At 39.5% G+C, this 17,245-nt stretch overlaps 1 protein-coding gene across 4 annotated transcripts in view; it reads right to left on the reverse strand.

Annotated features, from left to right (window-relative positions):
* The window catches only part of UBE4B (ubiquitination factor E4B), a 62,777-nt gene that overhangs the window by 16,485 nt on the left and 29,047 nt on the right, over positions 1–17,245 (reverse strand). For 2 of the 4 annotated variants that reach the window (XM_030537329.1, XM_030537330.1), the window contains exons 8-18: positions 16,887–17,000; positions 12,763–12,904; positions 12,113–12,213; positions 10,251–10,365; positions 6,375–6,458; positions 4,739–4,795; positions 3,881–3,997; positions 3,697–3,795; positions 3,044–3,157; positions 1,833–2,031; positions 1,465–1,603 (exon numbers count right to left, since the gene is read on the reverse strand). In XM_030537329.1, the coding sequence (XP_030393189.1) occupies positions 1,465–1,603; positions 1,833–2,031; positions 3,044–3,157; positions 3,697–3,795; positions 3,881–3,997; positions 4,739–4,795; positions 6,375–6,458; positions 10,251–10,365; positions 12,113–12,213; positions 12,763–12,904; positions 16,887–17,000 (1,281 nt within the window). The remainder of the gene's footprint in view (positions 1–1,464; positions 1,604–1,832; positions 2,032–3,043; positions 3,158–3,696; positions 3,796–3,880; positions 3,998–4,738; positions 4,796–6,374; positions 6,459–10,250; positions 10,366–12,112; positions 12,214–12,762; positions 12,905–16,886; positions 17,001–17,245) is intronic. The other 2 variants (XM_030537331.1, XM_030537332.1) reach the window with 1 other exon arrangement.

Below are 17,245 nucleotides of genomic sequence, written 5' to 3' on the forward strand. Positions count from 1 at the left end.
ATTGAGTTTTGCCCCCTCCACCATGGTCACAGTCAGCCTAGACCTAACACAGGATAAAAATTAAGTGCAATGACTATGTCACACAACTATCCAAACAAAGCTATTCAAGTCTCATCATTTGGACTTAATTCATTTAAAAAGCAGCAGCTGATTAATGTAATGTTTTGTCTATGTGGATATTAATCTTAATGTATTTTAGATTTTATATACTACATTATTATGATTCTATTTCCTACCACCCCTGGATGTAAACTAGTCTCCCCAGCCTTGATCTGCTGCAGATCATTATCTGACCTCAATTCTTTCATTAGTGACATCAAAATATATGGCCTGAGTTTACAGAGGGCTAAGCGTTTCCTGGTAAGCGCTGAGCATGCACGGAAATAACTCATGATTGACAACACTACATTCCAAATAAGGAAAAAGGAGTGATTCCTTTTTAAAATCCAGGGTCTGGTTTATTTGAAAATATTTGTGTAAAACATGTGTTGACTGTTCACACACACATATCAACAGCTTTCCTAGCCTTTTGTATGTCTATATTGTAAATAAAGTTCTAAAATCCTCCAACAAACCTGCCATTTTAATGTCAAGGGACTTTTACTAAGTGAATACAATTATAAACAGTGGAAAACACTGATGCTGTGCAACCTGCTTTTATTTATTTTAACTGAGTAAGTTCCTTGAGGTTTAGCAATCCAGCAGCTATAAAAAGTTTATTTGAATTCATGTCAAGAAGGGAAAACAACAGCATCTTCATGTCAGCATCAGAACTTAAGCAATTTTTAAAAAATGACAAACCAGTAGTTGAATTATATATGCAGCTACCTTAGAATTCACTGTGAAAGCTTTTATATAATGAAGGAGATAATTTGATATCCACCAAGACCATAGTAGCCACAAGGAACAGATAAACATCTGTTCTGCAGGGGGATACACTACATCCCAGACATGGAAGAGGAAATGCTGCTTGTCAAGCAACCACTACAATGACCTGCATGTCAGAGATATATGTGTATGCACCTCCACAGCAATGCAAAAGGTTTAAAGCACCAACATCCCCAATCATACCACTGACTATTCAAAGTTTAAACTATCAAAACATTGCAACTCTGTACCCGCTAGGATGCTTTCAAGAACTATCCAGTGCTCTCTAGGACTACCCCTAGAGTTTGAGATCCTATATAGAAACAGCATCCTTTCCTCTCACTATTGTTTGAAGTCACAATGGATGCCACAGAACCAGAACCTGCAGATACAAAATATTCTGCAAGAGCTATCAAAGCAACAGACTGACCAGTCAATAAAACTCCCCAATACGCCATAGCATGGATTTACTTAAGTTGTAGTTTTCATTTCCATTAAATCTGCAAGAGCCATAATCATATATAGGAAAGCACCTACTAGTCAAGGTGGCAGGGAAAACTGTAGAACACATGCTAGGTAACGAACACAACTTCTAACCTGTTGAGCTCCCTGATGGCCCGCAGTCTACGGATGTAGCGGCGGCAGCTTGGCAGGATGGAGAGGTGATGGGCATGCAGGGTTAGGAAGAAGCATTCTGTTGGGAATTTCGGTTCGGAACATGGAGACTGATCCCTATCTACAAAAAAAGAACAACATAGGATGAAGGAGAGTAAGAAAAAAAGCTACATGAATTAATGCTCAGACTTCGAATAACTCACACTTCTCTGCAGTCTTAAAACAAGCCATAAAAGCAACAAAAAACAGTCCCAAGCAAAACATTTACGGTACTGAATGTTTTGTGATATCCCTAATACCAGAACAAAAGGGTAGAGACAAAAGGTAAACAGTGCATGCTCTTTACTCACAAAGCTCAGCCATCCAGCCTGTAACATCCTCCATTGTTGCTTTCACTCTTGTCTCATCCATTGGGACAGTGATGCGACACCTGGGATGAAATATATAGGTGGGATCAACCGTTTCTAGCTTGATCTTCGTGCTAAGCTGCTGCAGCACCCAAAGGAAGTTGAGCATAAAACCGTCCGTAGACACCATCCGATCATCAGTCTGCAAGACAAGGGAGAGAAAGTGAATGCTAGAATATGCCAGCTTAGAAGAAAGCGGCAGGCAACAGACTATTGCAGTTGGCAGGCCTGGGACTCAAGCATCCATCGCTAATACATAATGCATGGTTAAAAACAACAAATAAAAGAAGGACCAGGACCTCTAAGGCTAACTAAAATATAAGCAGCTGTAACTGTTAACAGCATTTTCCTGCCCTGTGTCTGTCAACCACTAGTCATTTTTATGACTACTAAACGCACATACTTAGGGGAGAGAAAAAGAGGGGGAAAGGGTCTCAAAGAGGCTTCTTAAAAAAATTTAGCATAGGGACAGCCAGGAACAGGAAAGATTCATGAAGTAACCAAGCTTCAGTTCTTAAATGTTACCGTACAAGCAACATTTCCAGTAGTTCTTTGTTTCACCTTGAAGAAAACAGCTCTGCAGATAGTTTCAAAATGTTTGCATCGATGGAAAATGGGGACTTCAAGACACTGATGCCTCAAACCACACACTTTTAGGATTCACAATCAGGTTATACCAAGGCAAAAATCAACTAACCAGTGGCCAAAAAAAATCAGCACTGTTGCTTCAGTGGAATTTTATCAATTCTCACTAGGACTTACTCAAATTTACAAGAGCCACAAATAATGTGAGTGCTTGGCAGTTCGTTAACTGGGGAAGAAAACAAGTTTTTATTGCAGCCAGTTGGTGGAAGCTGCCAGGAAGAGCACATATCAGTAAAAAGACACAAACTTCAGCCAAGAAGGGTTGTGTTCTAACAAATTTAGATAGTTCAGTACTCAGAGAGGAGTAAGCAAACAGGGCAAAATAGATTCATTTCAAAAAAGAAGAATGTACAGAAAAATAATATTGAAAGAATGGCCTAGATGGAATTCCTGGTTGCTTCAGGCCCTAGAATGTCTGTTGTCTTCTCCTAAAACTACCACCATCTCAGCCACTTAGAACTATTTGTGCTAACTAAATCTGTGAATGAAGAAGAGAGTTCAGTCTTTACCTGCATCTGTGCCTTCTTCATGTTGGCATCAACAACAGCTGCCATGTAACTGAGAGCTGCCTCTCGAGTTTCACCATTCAGCAAAATACTATGTAGAATTTTAAACAGCTCTTGCTGAAATTTAAAGTGAAAATTATGTCACTGAACAGCAAGATCATGAAAACAGCAGCACGGAGACACATGTGCATGTTCCAAGTACTATACAGAATCTACTATTCTGTTGTAGTCTTCTTGTAAAGAACACAGCTATCCCAAGTATGCAAAATATTTATTTACAGAAGAATGTTATCTACAAAAGATTATAGCTTAAAAATCATTGCAACACAATCACTGTGAAAATGTACCAGGTCTTCTTTATTCATCCACCCACAAGAACTGAACATTGAGAGACATTTGTGAATAATCAACAGCTGGTGGTAACCGTACCGATATTCCTTGGGTTTGGGTAGGGGGCTTACAGAAAGATCTCCTAGTGTTGTGGCTCTCTGGCCAAATTCTTCTTGCTAGGTTTTTGCTCACCCTCTTCTTAACTACTTCATTGTTTAGTGGATAGTCTATATTTTGTAAAACACTCTTCACCCAAGTTATGGAAACCAAAAATTTAAAAACAAATAAAAAATCCTCTGGCAGCAATTAAATATCAGGCTACTTACTCTTGCAGATTCCAGGTAATGCTGCAATGACTGGCTAACAACCCGCGTGTTTTCAAGAGTAATGGCAGGCCCTGAGAAATATTTTTCAACTACTTTAATCTGAAAGAAAAAAAATTTGCAAGGAGTACAAACACATCTTTTGGGTTCTTTTCCAGATGAGAGACTGCAGCTACATAGTACTTACATCATCTTCAGCAAAGACAGAGAGACTGAAAAAAGCTCCAAGGTAAGAGAGTCTTTGCAACTCTCGTCCTGCACCTGGGCTTACAGGTTTAGGCAACCACAAGGGCAAAGAAACAACCTACCAAAACAAAGCAACAGGAAGACATTGACAGGGCAGCCAAATCATTAACACTGTTTTTCTATCTGCATTTGTCTCTGTTGATTCTTCATCATCCCATCACACTGATAGCAAAATGGTGAAGTCTGTAGTGCAAGCAATCTTTGTTTTAAGTCTCTCTGAACTTCAGTTATTTCTCTTCTCAAGGAGAGGCAACTCAATTTATTGATGTTGTTCTTCCTTGGACAGATCTTAGTTACTGCTTACTATTAAATAATACCATAGCTCTCCAGAGCCCCCAATGAGGATGAGGGCCCAATTGTGCAAGATACTACACAACCACATAACAAGAGTCACTGGCCCAAGTAACTTATCGAAGAAATCTGGATGGTTCATCATCTAATGCATGCAATTCTCAACTACATTGGTATTGCCAAAGAATATAAAGAACAAACCATGCCATCAGCAAGAACTGCATGCAAATTAGAGATGAGGTAGGCCTAACAGATTGGGCATGACGATGGAAACCATGAATTCATGGCCTCCAATCCTGGAAGCCACTGACTTTTTCTGTGGCTTTGGAGCAAGACACTTATTTGTGCCTCAATTTCCTAACTGTAAAACAGGAATACCACCTACCTAACTTTTAAGAGTGGTGAGAGAATAACTAATGTTTCCAGAGTGTTTTGAAAACAAAAATGCTATGCAGATGTTAAGTATTATGTAACAGAAATTGTTACATTTAGGTGTGCAGACACTTACCAAACTGCATATAGGGTGCGTTTTCCCAAACTTGATTTCACACAATTCACCTAATGCCTGTAAAAAAAAAACAAACAAAAAACAAAGACAGTTTATTCAGATGCATTTCCCAGACCACCCTGACTACCAGTGAAAAGATAAACATGCTAGAATGTTTAAAAGACCAGAACCTGCTCCAGTTAAGTCAATAGTAAAACATTGTCTACAAAGGGAACAGGATCTAAATATGCTGATGCACACCTTGCAACTATCTCAGAAAGCCAAATATCACATTTATTTAAAAAAATTAGCTGGGCAAGTTATTTGCTTGTTCAATACATAATGAACCCGTTGCTCAACTCCTAAACTGTCATACAAGAGTCAGTAAGAGTAATAAACAGGGCTATTGTCCTATATACACCAAGGCCTTTGTCTTCCGACCCTAAGTGGAACATCATCAGATGAATGCTGAGGCCTGAAACAAAGAATCCTATCTACAGTGTCTAACTCAAGCTAAACTACAGAGGAGAAGGAAATAAAGAGGCTATAAAGCAGGATTTTGAAAACGCAAAAATAACGTAAGCTTTTACATGCTCCACTTCTTGTATTATATGTTCTCATACTTCTATTCCAGTGTATCAAGTTAACTACTATTCCACCCTTTGCCACTTCAAGGCTCTGCAGAAGAGACTCCAGCAAGCGTTAACCTATGCTGAAGCTGACAGCTGAATTTCCAAGGGGTTGAAATTATTTAAGGTTGGGGTAGCCTGAAAATTGGGGAACATGGAACAAGCAGAGAAAGCTTTTTTTTAAAATGTGGATCAGTGACACCAAATGTGCTTAGTTTGCTAAGTCCCAAAGTGGTTTAAGCTAATTCGCAGAACTGCAAACTCAACCTAGATCTGAAGCAGTCCTCTTTCTGGTTCAAAAATCATCAGTAAGAGATCTTGCAATCTGATTTTATGTGCAATAAATGGGATACAGGAGAATCCTGCTTGCTGTCTTGTATCTGTACTTGGCTTGGCAATGTTGCCTACAGGAATAAAAGTTTAGTTGTGTCAATAAATCAGCAGTTCTGCCTCAAAGACACACTAGGTGTTGATCTATGGAGTAAAATAAAGTGCTTTTTTAAAGTCACTTTTCAGTGGTCAGACTGCCATGAGTTCCCTGCAGTAGATAGCCATAGGTTTGAATCATTTTATTTACTGAATAATGGACATCAATTGGCTAGATAGAGAGCAATACAAAAACCAAAAAGAAGTAAATAGTGGAAAGTAGATTTTTTTTTTCCATTTCTGATCATTTAGGGTTTTTAACAACAATTATGGGATTTATTTAGTTTTTAAAAACATATAGCATGTGCACTAATCAGTGAGACCACATCTCTCATCTACATCACCAGGATGAAACATTTGAATAGACTGTTGCATAAAGTCTGCTGTACATTAAGCTTGAGACATTATGAGCACCACAGATTCCACCTGGTCATTACTCTTTGTTACTCACCTCATAACACTTTACATTTCCAACATGAGGTCAATGTTCAATAAGTCATTTGAAGCAAGCCAGACAGGGTTAATTAAAGTTACTTTGAACAGATCTGCATCAAATACTGGGTATCTTAAAGCAAGAGCTGCTAAAATGGAATAGTCCTTACCATAAGGGGATATTTAAAATTGTCACTATCAAGGGAGCACTCTTTGGAAGCAAGAGCCAGGCCTTGTAAGATAGGGATAAAGATCTGTAAAAACAGAAGTACATTACTTATACACTTCAGAATGGGAACCAATAAGACATAGGTGAAGCACAGCCCTGGGCACCCTGAAACCCGCTCACATCTCCAATACTACTATGTCCACAGAAGGAAACAAAATATGAAGTTTGTTCTGTCCATTTACGTTAGTTATTTCAAAAGAAACAGCAATGTTTAAATGTAAAAAGAGTAGCAAACCTAGAACTACAACCTCAATCCAGTTCCTTTACACTTCAGGCAATGAAGTTCAGCCCATGAGATCACCTTTTTTGTTACATTTTGAGAAGAGCATCTGGCATGAATCTTCGACACATCCAAATATAGCGTAAACGACAGATCAACTTGATGTCTGTACATGAAAATTCACTTGTACAAACAATTAAATATTCCAAACACGTGAGCACTTTAAAAGTTTTTCTGGTCAGTGCCAAGAACCTACACTGTAGTCTAAAAAATTCTAGCAATGCAAACAACATGCTAATCTGGACTTGGTCACAGAGCTAGTGGAACATAGAGAAACACACTGCAGCTGATCAACAATGGTAAAACAACAACAAGATTAGGGATTTGATCTAGCAAACTCTCCACAGGTAGAAATCATGTATAAAAATACAAGGGAGATTATTGCCAAGAAGAAAGGGTCTAGGGCTTCCTTTAACAGCTTGATAGCCCAGCCTTGCAGTACTCTATTGACCCATTGACTTGGAGTGAATAGTGATTATATACAGCGGAATAGTATTTTCTGGGCAAGATAGATTTTGTGCCTGTGACGGTAAATTTTAATACTGTGATAGGCAAAACAGCAGGAGCCACTGAGACTGCGAAGGAAGAAGGGAGGAAATGATTAACCAAGAAGTAACAACATCCAATTACAAGGGCCCAATCACACATTATCAAATTTTTCCTTCTGGAATAAAAATCAAATATTTGTTTTACAAAATACAGAAGTGACCACTGGAACCCAAACAGCACTGTACTGGGTCTCTTGGATTAAGATATACAAATATCATCAAATTGTGTTAGGGGATCTGGTTACAACAAGGCTGTTCCCTAATCCAGTTAGGGGCATGGTTCCAATAATCATCTTAACCATGTTCCATAACCATTCCCTGACAGGATATGTCTGCACTGAAGCTGGAGTGTGCCTCCCAACCTGGGTAGACAGATACATGCTAGCTCTGCTCAAGCAGGCAGGCTATACTCCTGGGGGAATTCTGCACTACTGCACATGCACATAATTAATTAGGCATGCATATTTTTAATCTTTTGTGCAGAAAAAAGCTTCAGCTGGAATCTTGCTGCAGTTTTGCCTTTTGCCCACTAGTGAGCACTTAGGCGATAAATCACAACAGCTGCCCCCAGCCAGCTAGAGAAGAGAAGGAGCCTTCAGAGCCTTCTTCGCAGCGAGCCAGGTCAGGAGACAGAAGCTATGGTGCTCATAAGGGCTAGTGGAGGACAAACTGGGGCAGGGGCTGAATGAGAGTGGAGGCACAGGGTCACAGGGGGGAGGAAGGTGCAGGGGCAAATGGGCAGGGGTACGGAGCTACAGGGGGAAGGAAGGCAAGGAGGGACACATAGGGACAGGGGAATTGTTGAGTGGGAGCACAGAGACATGGGGACAAGGGGTGGAGAGAGACCCATGGACGGGGGGTGCAAGGACACATAGGGGTCCAGGGGCACATGGTGACAGGGCAGATGTGCCTGACTGAATGGGAAAGGCTAGGGTCAACCAGGGTCTGCATGGGGGAAGCTTCCTAACAGTCTCGCCCCACCCCACCCCCCAAAAAACCTGTTCCATACTTCTCACCCATACCCAACAGCCTTCCACGTTCACACCCAGGCTCCTTTCAAGCAATTACTTCCCTCTCCCTCAGCTCCTCCTTTACCCCAACTCCCCCAAGCATTTGCACTGCTTCTGAAGGGTGCGGGAAATATGGTCCTGTATTGTAGTTTAAAGGAATTATTACTCCGAGTTCTGTATTAATATGCCTAGTAAGGAATCTATTTGTCAAAACACATTTTCTGTATCTTTTTTGATGTCTGTATTGTTACAGACTTACTTGCTGACAGGTATTTTGAAATAAATTACCAAAAATAATTGAAACTGGTGTGATTATATTGTGCCATTTTGACAAATAAAATATGCAGAATTGTGCAGAATTTGAAAATATTGTGCGCAGAATTTTTATATTTTTTGGTGCAGAATTTCCCCCAAGTAATGCTAAAAATAGCATGGCTAGCCACCTGAGTACAAGCCTGCCCAACCCTATGGATCTGAAATTGAGTGGCTAGCTTAAGTACAGTTAGAGTCTAACCCAGGCTCCCAGTTGCAATGTATACATACCCACAGTATCTTAAACACACTCCAGGTCAAAGCACTCTTTGATCATAAGAGCCCAAATAAGAGTTAATGTAAATTTAACTGTGCAAATTGATATTTAATTCCAGACAGGAATGATAATATTTCTTCTGGACTCTCATTCACATGTGCACATGTTAATTAAAAGCAGAGGTATTCATAGTGATCAAATACTTCTTTCCAAAAGCCAGTTCCTATTGGTGTTGATGCATTTGCTCCTCACTTATATCAGTATAATTTTCAGAAGTTAATACAAGGTAAGAATTTCTCTACATTTTCTAAAGCAGTGGTGCTCAAACTTTTCCAGCCATGCCCCCGCTCCCCTTACTAGTATACAATTTGTCCACGCCCCACCTCTGTTACAGCACAGCCAAGGCTTTCTCAGCAGCAGGGCCTGGGCTAAAGGCAGAGCTGGGGGCAGAAACGGAGATGGGGGAGTAGCTGGGCCTGGAAGTGAAGCAGGGCTGGAAGCATGGTGCTCCCTCCCTGCCCTCCATGGGGGCTGGCCCCAGCCCTGCTGTGTACCTCTGCAAATCATCTTCTCTGCACTTTGAGAACCATGTTCTAAAGATACTTGAGATTTCATACCATTCTGAGTGCTGCTTTGCTGTGAATAAATCATGGGTGCGCTAATTAGAGCCAGTAATAACCTGACTGACCTGCTTTGGCATTAAATTGTGAAGCAGAAGTGTGGCCTAGTAATTGACGTACAGGACTATGAATCAGGAGAACTGGATTCCAATTTCTGGCTCTCCCACTGACCCACCCTGACATCTAGGGCAAGTTGTTTACACACTGTCTCAGTGTCTTCATTTCTAACGGGGGATAATAATGGTTCCCTATCTTAGAGGAGTGTTGTGAGGCCTTAATTAATATACAAAAAGTGCTTATAAATCCTTGGGGGTGAAAGTGTTATAGATGCAAACTAATAATTAATCTGTCCTTGGCAAGATGGACAAAAACTAACATTTCTCAATGTGTGATTTGGGAAGTTTGCCATTTTATGGATCAGGGAAATTTGGATAGAATGATCTGAAAAGTGACAGTCTAAGACAAAGCCTTACAATGGGATACTACTGTATGCAAAAACAATTCAGGTAGTATGCTTCAATGTTTCATTAAAAAGTGCTGCTTATTACAGAATCTTCTTTACACAACAAATCTATAGATTTATAGATTTGCTTACTTTGAGTAAAACTTCATACAGAGCTCAGTCATTCTTTTTGAATCCCTTTAACAAGTGAAACAAGAGAGACAGCAAACTCCTCCAATTGCTTAATTACTTGCCAGTCCAGGGAGCAATGGTTCTCAAACGGTGGTCTCAGAATGTGGTCTGCAGAACAAAGAGTTGGACAGCACTCCCTCGGATAATTATAAGTTGTAGAGTATGCTAATACTTGCACGTTGAACAAGCCTCTTACCTGTTTAAACATCTCTTCATCCTGGTGAGTTGTTCTCACCAATTCTTGGATGAAGCCAAATGGAAGATTCCTACACAGCATGTATGGTACCAACAGAGACTGCTGCTGCAAAGACCTTTATTCATATTAAAAAAAAAAAGGGGGGGGGGGAGACATCTTTCAGAAAAAACAACTGGTCTCACATTTACTGATACACCCAGATAATGGACTGTCATAACTGAGACAATTACTTCTTTCAGAAGCAACTAACCAAGTCTCCCCAAGTCCTTGTACAAAGATAATCCTTCAGGGGATGCTGCTGCCAAAACCCTACTTTAGTCTAATGTGGTTTGAAGAAAACTATGTCCTATCTAAACTAATTGGTTCTCTCCTCTACCTCTCTATACTGAAAAGATCCTTTGGTAGACTCATCCCAGTGAAGCAAAAGCATTAGGTTTGTTTCATTAATCTCAACCTGTTCATTTTTCCAACTTTAAGGAAAGGTGGAAGTCATAGTAGTATTTTCCAAATTAACACTTACTTTTTGTAAGCACACCCTATGAACTTGAAACTGAATGGTGCCTTTTTCTCTATTACACACAAAAACGTGGTTGTTATTCTCGGGTTGTTCTATATAAGTGGGTGGCTCACATTTTTGAAAAGCTTATTGAAGAATTTGTTTTGAATAGATATTCGTAAATTACTTGGATTTTAACAAATTGGAAAAAAAAATCAGGTCAGTGTTCTACTATGACACTGTCCCTTTAAATAATTAGGGCTTGTCTATATCACAAGTGCTATCAATATAAATCCTCATGTGGACACACTTACTCCAGAGTAAATGTGACTTTTTTGGTTTAGCTTAAACTTCTTTCCAAGTGACATAAACTGAACTAGATAAATACACTCCTAAACTGGAATAGGAGTGTCCACATGAGGGTCATATTGGTAGAATTACAGCAGTTTAAATTCACACCTTCGTTTATAATGGGTATATTTTCCCATATAGACAAACCCTGAGCCACTGCAATCGTAGAATCATAGAACTGGAAGGGACCTCAAGCGGTCATCTAATCTAGTCCCCTGCACTCATGGCAGGATTAAGTATTATACAGACCATTCCTGACAGGTGTTTCTCTAACCTGCTCTTAAAAACCTCCAACAATGGAGATTCCACAACCTCTGTAGGCAATTTATTCCAGTGCTCAACCTCCCTGACAGTTACAAAGTTTTTCCTAATGTCCAACCTAACCACCCTTGCTGCAATTTAAGCCCATTGCGTCTTGTCCTATCCTCAGAGGTTAAGAACAACAATTTTCTCCCTCCTCCTTGTAACAACCTTTTATGTTCTTGAAAACTGTTATGTCCCCTCTCAGTCTTCTTTTCTAGACTAAACAAACCCAATTTTTTCAATCTTCCCTCGTAGGTCATGTTTTCTAGACCATTAATCATTTTTGTTGCTCTTCTCTGGACTTTTTCCAATTTGTCCACATCTTCCTGAAATGTGACGCCCAGAACAGGACACAATACTTTAGTTGAGGCCTAATCAGCGCAGAGTAGAACGGAAGAATTATTTCTCTTATCTTGCTTACAACATTCCTGCTAATACAGAATGATGTTCACTTTTTTTTCAACCGTGTTACACTGTTGACTCATATTTAGCTTGTGGTCCACTATGACTCCCCAGATCCCTTTTCGCAGTACTCCTTCCCAGGCAGTCATTTCCTATTTTGTATCTATGTAATGGTACATACTATACATATTTACTGAAACGGTGTCCCATTTCTGTAGCAGATTTTAATCAATTTTTATCTACTTCTGTAGATATACAAATTCTGTGTTAGATGTGTGTCTATTTCATGACCAACATCAACTTTACTCACCTTGGCTGTGTTAAGGATCCCTGTAGGACCAAAGCAGCATGGGAAATGCACTGTGATCGGATGTTGCTCAGTAACTGGCTAACTGCTGGCTGGCTACACATCTAAGAAGAATAAAAAAATCATTTTAATGCAGAATGAAAACATTCATAGATAAGACATAGGAAATGCAGCAAACAACTTCTGCATTCATGCAATCTAAGCAAACAGATGGCATAGATGGCATATTTCCAGCTGAAGATTCTTCAGATTACATTTAATGAGCTGAACTAAATATTTTCCATTCCACTGTTGTCTACAAGGGAGAAGTTTAGGTTTAGGTTAATAGCAAAGGCTGTTGGTCTTAGAGATGTGGTTCTATGTGTAATAAACAATTTAAAGCAAAGTAAAGGGAATAGATAGATGCATGTCAGTCCCCAAAACAATGTCAATTTTACAGATATCAAACTAACACAGATAGGGGTTCTGAACACAAACTTAGAAAGGCCAAATAGGAATCTCAGTAGTGAGATTTACAAAACATAACTTCTCACAAAGCTTTTATAGAGCTATCTGCTGTAAACTCTCTTTGCCCTCTGGGCAACGTAAAGTAAGAGAAGACAGTTTGAGACTCAGTGCTGTTGCAAATATGGCTTTACCCTTCTCTACAATACCTTTGGTGCTTTTCTCTCCTCTATTCCAACTCTGTCAAAACACTCAATGAGGTAGTTCAGCATCTCTGTCTCCTTACAAGTTTCAATGCTGAAATGGTCACTGCAGGAATCACAAGCACTTGCTCCAGCAGAGCCTCCCACACTTAAAAAAAAAATGGAGAAAAAGAAAATCAAGATGTATATCCCACTTCTACCAATGTCTTGCATGCTCCGAACTTTCTCTAGCAAACAACTTCTTTGTAGCAGAAAACCCCATCCCAACACACCACACTCATGCAGACAAGACCTGTAAAAGTAAGTTTGTTTGTGTGACCTAAGCAGAAGTTGCTAAATGTTTTTGTCCAGATCTTGGGATAGGAGCGTATTCTCACATGACTCACATTCTCTGCTTGCTCAGCAAGCAGCCTAATGCAATTCCTAAAGAGGGATCGAGATGGAGCAGATGTTTGACAGATAGTAAAAGGCATGTAACGCTAACAGGCCTTTATAAAACTCATCCTCAAATTGTGGATTACAGAGGTGAAGCAGCCAGTCTTCAAGCAGTGATGCTTCTAGCTAGTTGTACCCTACTCCTGCACTCTTTTTTATGGTTCCCAAGTTATCTGACCAGCAACACTGAAAAAGTAACAAAACCCCTCCACACAGCTGCTTCACATTCTCTCTTCAGCATCTACTGTAAATTCAACCACAATCACGCTTTTTTTGTATAATTTTTTATTCAGATTTTTCGAGCACACACATTTGGTTAATATAATCAGTCACAGACGCCAAGCCAGTTTCTCCCTATTATATCATGCAACGGAATTTTATTTTTAAGTTACAATTTCACATAGTTTGGCTGGGACTGAAGCGACGTTTACTGGGCTGTATTTCTCTGAATCACAGAAGTGTAAGTCGTTTCCTCCTCCCCATAAGTAAATCCATACATAAGTAATGCAAGTTTATGTAAGTAAACTGGCTTCTGGTGGCTGCATGTTTTATTTTTTAAGATATGTTCCCCATTTACTTCCCTGCAGCCCTCCAATACAACAGCTCACTTTTAGGAGACTGGTTGTTTTCATTAGCAGCCCAGACACTGCATTCTTTTGTTCTGTCGGAATTCTTGGATATACCACCTGGTTCTGACAACATGTGGTGCCTTAGGTTATCAACTAATACCAGCACCTCCTTTTTGATACCTCTGTCTCCGATAGTGTCTCATATTTATTGCTTTGGGAAAGACATTTATCACCACCCTCTATTTTACAGACATGAAAAATGAGAGATGAAGTGACTTGCCCCAGGTTACACAGGAAATCCATGACAGACACAGGAACAGAACCTCTTTCTCCTTGATCCTCTATCCCAAGTCTTTCTTTATCTCCAATTTAAACTTGGCAATTTTATGTAACATGCAAATCTGTTTATAAAAGTAGTTTACAACTATATAGTCACCATATATAACAAAGTTAAAATAAAAACTCTCAGTATGGGTGGTCAAACAGCTATTCTTCACAAGGCCATTTTTCAGCATATCTAAGTATGTCTACACAGCAAACAAAAACCCGCAGCTGGCCCATACCAGCCGAATTGGGTTCATGGGGCTCAGGCTGCATGGCTGTTTCACTTCTATGTAGACATACCCAGAGACCCAGGGTTTGGCCTGGAGCCCAGGCTCTAGGACCCTGTGGAGTAGGAGGGTCTCAGAGCTCAGGCTCCAATGCAGAAGTCTACACAGCATTCAAACAGCCCCACAAGCCTGAGTAAACTGGCATGGGCCAGCGTGGTTTTTATTTGCCATACAGACATACCGTCTGTCTCTCGTTGCTAACATCTCCACCCCAATAACCAGTTTAGCCTTACTTACACGCTATTGGTTCAAGCTTTGATCCAGCGTAAAACTACACACACAAATGCTTTTCTCCATGTAGTCTCTTTCTTGTACTTTGAATTTCTCACCTCCTGCCTGAAAATCACCACCTTTATTTGTACAATATCAACTTCTTTTCAAAAAAGGTTTTTCAAGTTAGTTACTTGATAGGCAACTTCATTTCAGCAATGGCTGAAATGATTCCTATGCACAGCAGTATATGTTTATTACACAGGCAAAGTGCTTTGGAACTTTCAAAATGAAAGTTGTTGCATAAACGTTAAATTGTCATGTTCATACTTTAAACTGATATTCCACTACAGTCAGTTAGAACGTCAGGACATAACATACCAGCAAAGCCACCTGAAGTGTGGCAGTCCCATAAGATATTACACTGCACAAATTGTGTTAACTGACATCTGGCTACGTTTTCAATAGCACAAGTGTAAGACTAGAAATTAATGCAAAGGGTGAAAACAATACAGAATTCCCTGTACACAAACTGCAAAACTTTAATCTGAATAAAATATTTCTCCTGAAATCATTCAGTGTGGATTGGAAGATAGGAGTTAATTCAATTCACCTCTCTGAGAATCTTCCAACAACTATTTATTAAATCTACAGCTTTTAACTTTGACACAATAGTTATGTTCTCATGTTCCACCATGGACAAACACAGACGTAAGAGCTGGAAAGGTCTTGTAGGACTTTCCTCCACTCTTGTGCAGGACTAGATTTCTCCCTACATGGCACTTTCAGTTCTGTGTCTAGTCTAGTTTTAGAAGTCCCAAGCAGTGGGTGCTTCCACCCGCTTCTCTTGGGAGAATATTTCAAATCCTAATTAGATATCCTTAATTTAGGAAATTTTTAAAATTAATATTCAGACTAAATTCTCCTTTTAAAAAGTCTCATTGCTCTTTGTTATACTCAACATATAAGCACTCTATCCGGAATACACGAGACAATAAGCACAACATTGCAAGCATCATGATTAGATTTTTATTGCTATGAAGAAGCCTTTACAGTATCCTAAGACAAATCAGCAGCTGGCCACCATCAGCTTGGGTCAGGAAACTGAAGATGGGTGTAATGTATTCAATATGCTAGAAATGTTATAGAGCTATTGTTTTCCAAAGAACTCCCCTTCTCCAAAGGGCATGCTTCCCATATACTATTCCCATACCCATCTCCTAATTTGGCTAAGTGCAAAAGAAAAGAATAGATGCCAAATATGTTTCTTGTAGACTTTTTTTAATGGGAATAATGGAACCAATATCACCAGGGCCAGACCAGGAACACAGATCACCTAGAACTGAGCAACATGCATTTAGGAAGTTGTTTATTTTTTTCATTTCAGAAGTTGCATCCTACAGCAAAAATGTTTCAAAGGAAGCTGAGAGACTGTGATACCCATTCAGCCATTTGCTGTTGTTATTCTCCAGCTACACATACACAGAAGATCCTAACCTTGATTGTCATTCCTAGAAGCATCTCCTGCCTGGCCTATTCAATATTCAACGAAGTATAACATATTCGCAAGGCTAATGGGTAACCTCCACATGCAGTGAATATATCCATTCTCATTTTGCTGTCATGTATTTCAGTGCTATATAAACTGAAGAAATTCACAATGGGATGGCCATGTCTTTGATTTACACTAAGCTATCTTTCTCCCCAACTTTGTCCCAAATGTATCAGTCTTCACCACCCCATCTCCACTGGCTGCTGATTTCTACTTGTGCACTTGAGAATCACGTAACATGTGCGTCACAGATTAGACAACAGATGCTCAGCTGGAGTAAATTGCTGTAGCTCCATTAACTTCAATGGAACTGCACCAATTTACATCAGTTGAGGATCTGGCTCTGTCTTTTACTCCCCACTAACCTCTGTCCTCATTTTCAAGTATTCAGAAGAAGGGCTTGTGCAGGAGTTAGCACTGACTTTAAAGGATGTAGTTTTTGATGAGCAATATTCCTCATATCATGCATCCAGTAAGGAGTTCCACTTACATGGCTGTTTCAGACTTTGTGGTCATTAAACCTGAAGAGCAACATGACTAACATTCCCTTTATTCTGAGTCATCTCTTTTTAAAAAGAACTGGCTGAGTAGGACTCATTATGTATGTTTATCCTTCATCTCCCATTAAGACTTGTCCAAGTTATCTCCTCCTTTACTTATTTCCAAAGATCCACTGAAGAACACTTAAAGCTACACAAACTGTTAGTTCCTAGAGCACCCAAACATGCAAGTTACATTCTATTTCTCCAATACCTGGACCCAAACTGGACACAAGAAAAATCACCATCTTCATTTTCTTCATCACTACTGTCCCCAGACACATCAGAAACGGCAAGGAAGAGGAGGGAGAAAGGGTTGTCGTATATACTACCACAACAAAAGCAAAAAAGGCCATCAGAGAACAAAACAGATTTAAAAAATGAAAAGACAGCAGGAAAAGTAAAACTGCTATAGTTTTCCTTTATAAATTATCTGTCAAAAGTCATCCTAAACATGCAGCAAACAATAGTTAATACATTAGAAAAATCAGTGTGAGCTATTCACATATCAAAATAAAAACATTCATACACAACTAATGAAGTAAACGAGTCTTTAGAAAAATTACAGCATTA

Source organism: Gopherus evgoodei, chromosome 18 (assembly GCF_007399415.2).
Source record: "Gopherus evgoodei ecotype Sinaloan lineage chromosome 18, rGopEvg1_v1.p, whole genome shotgun sequence".
Taxonomy (NCBI): domain Eukaryota; kingdom Metazoa; phylum Chordata; order Testudines; family Testudinidae; genus Gopherus; species Gopherus evgoodei.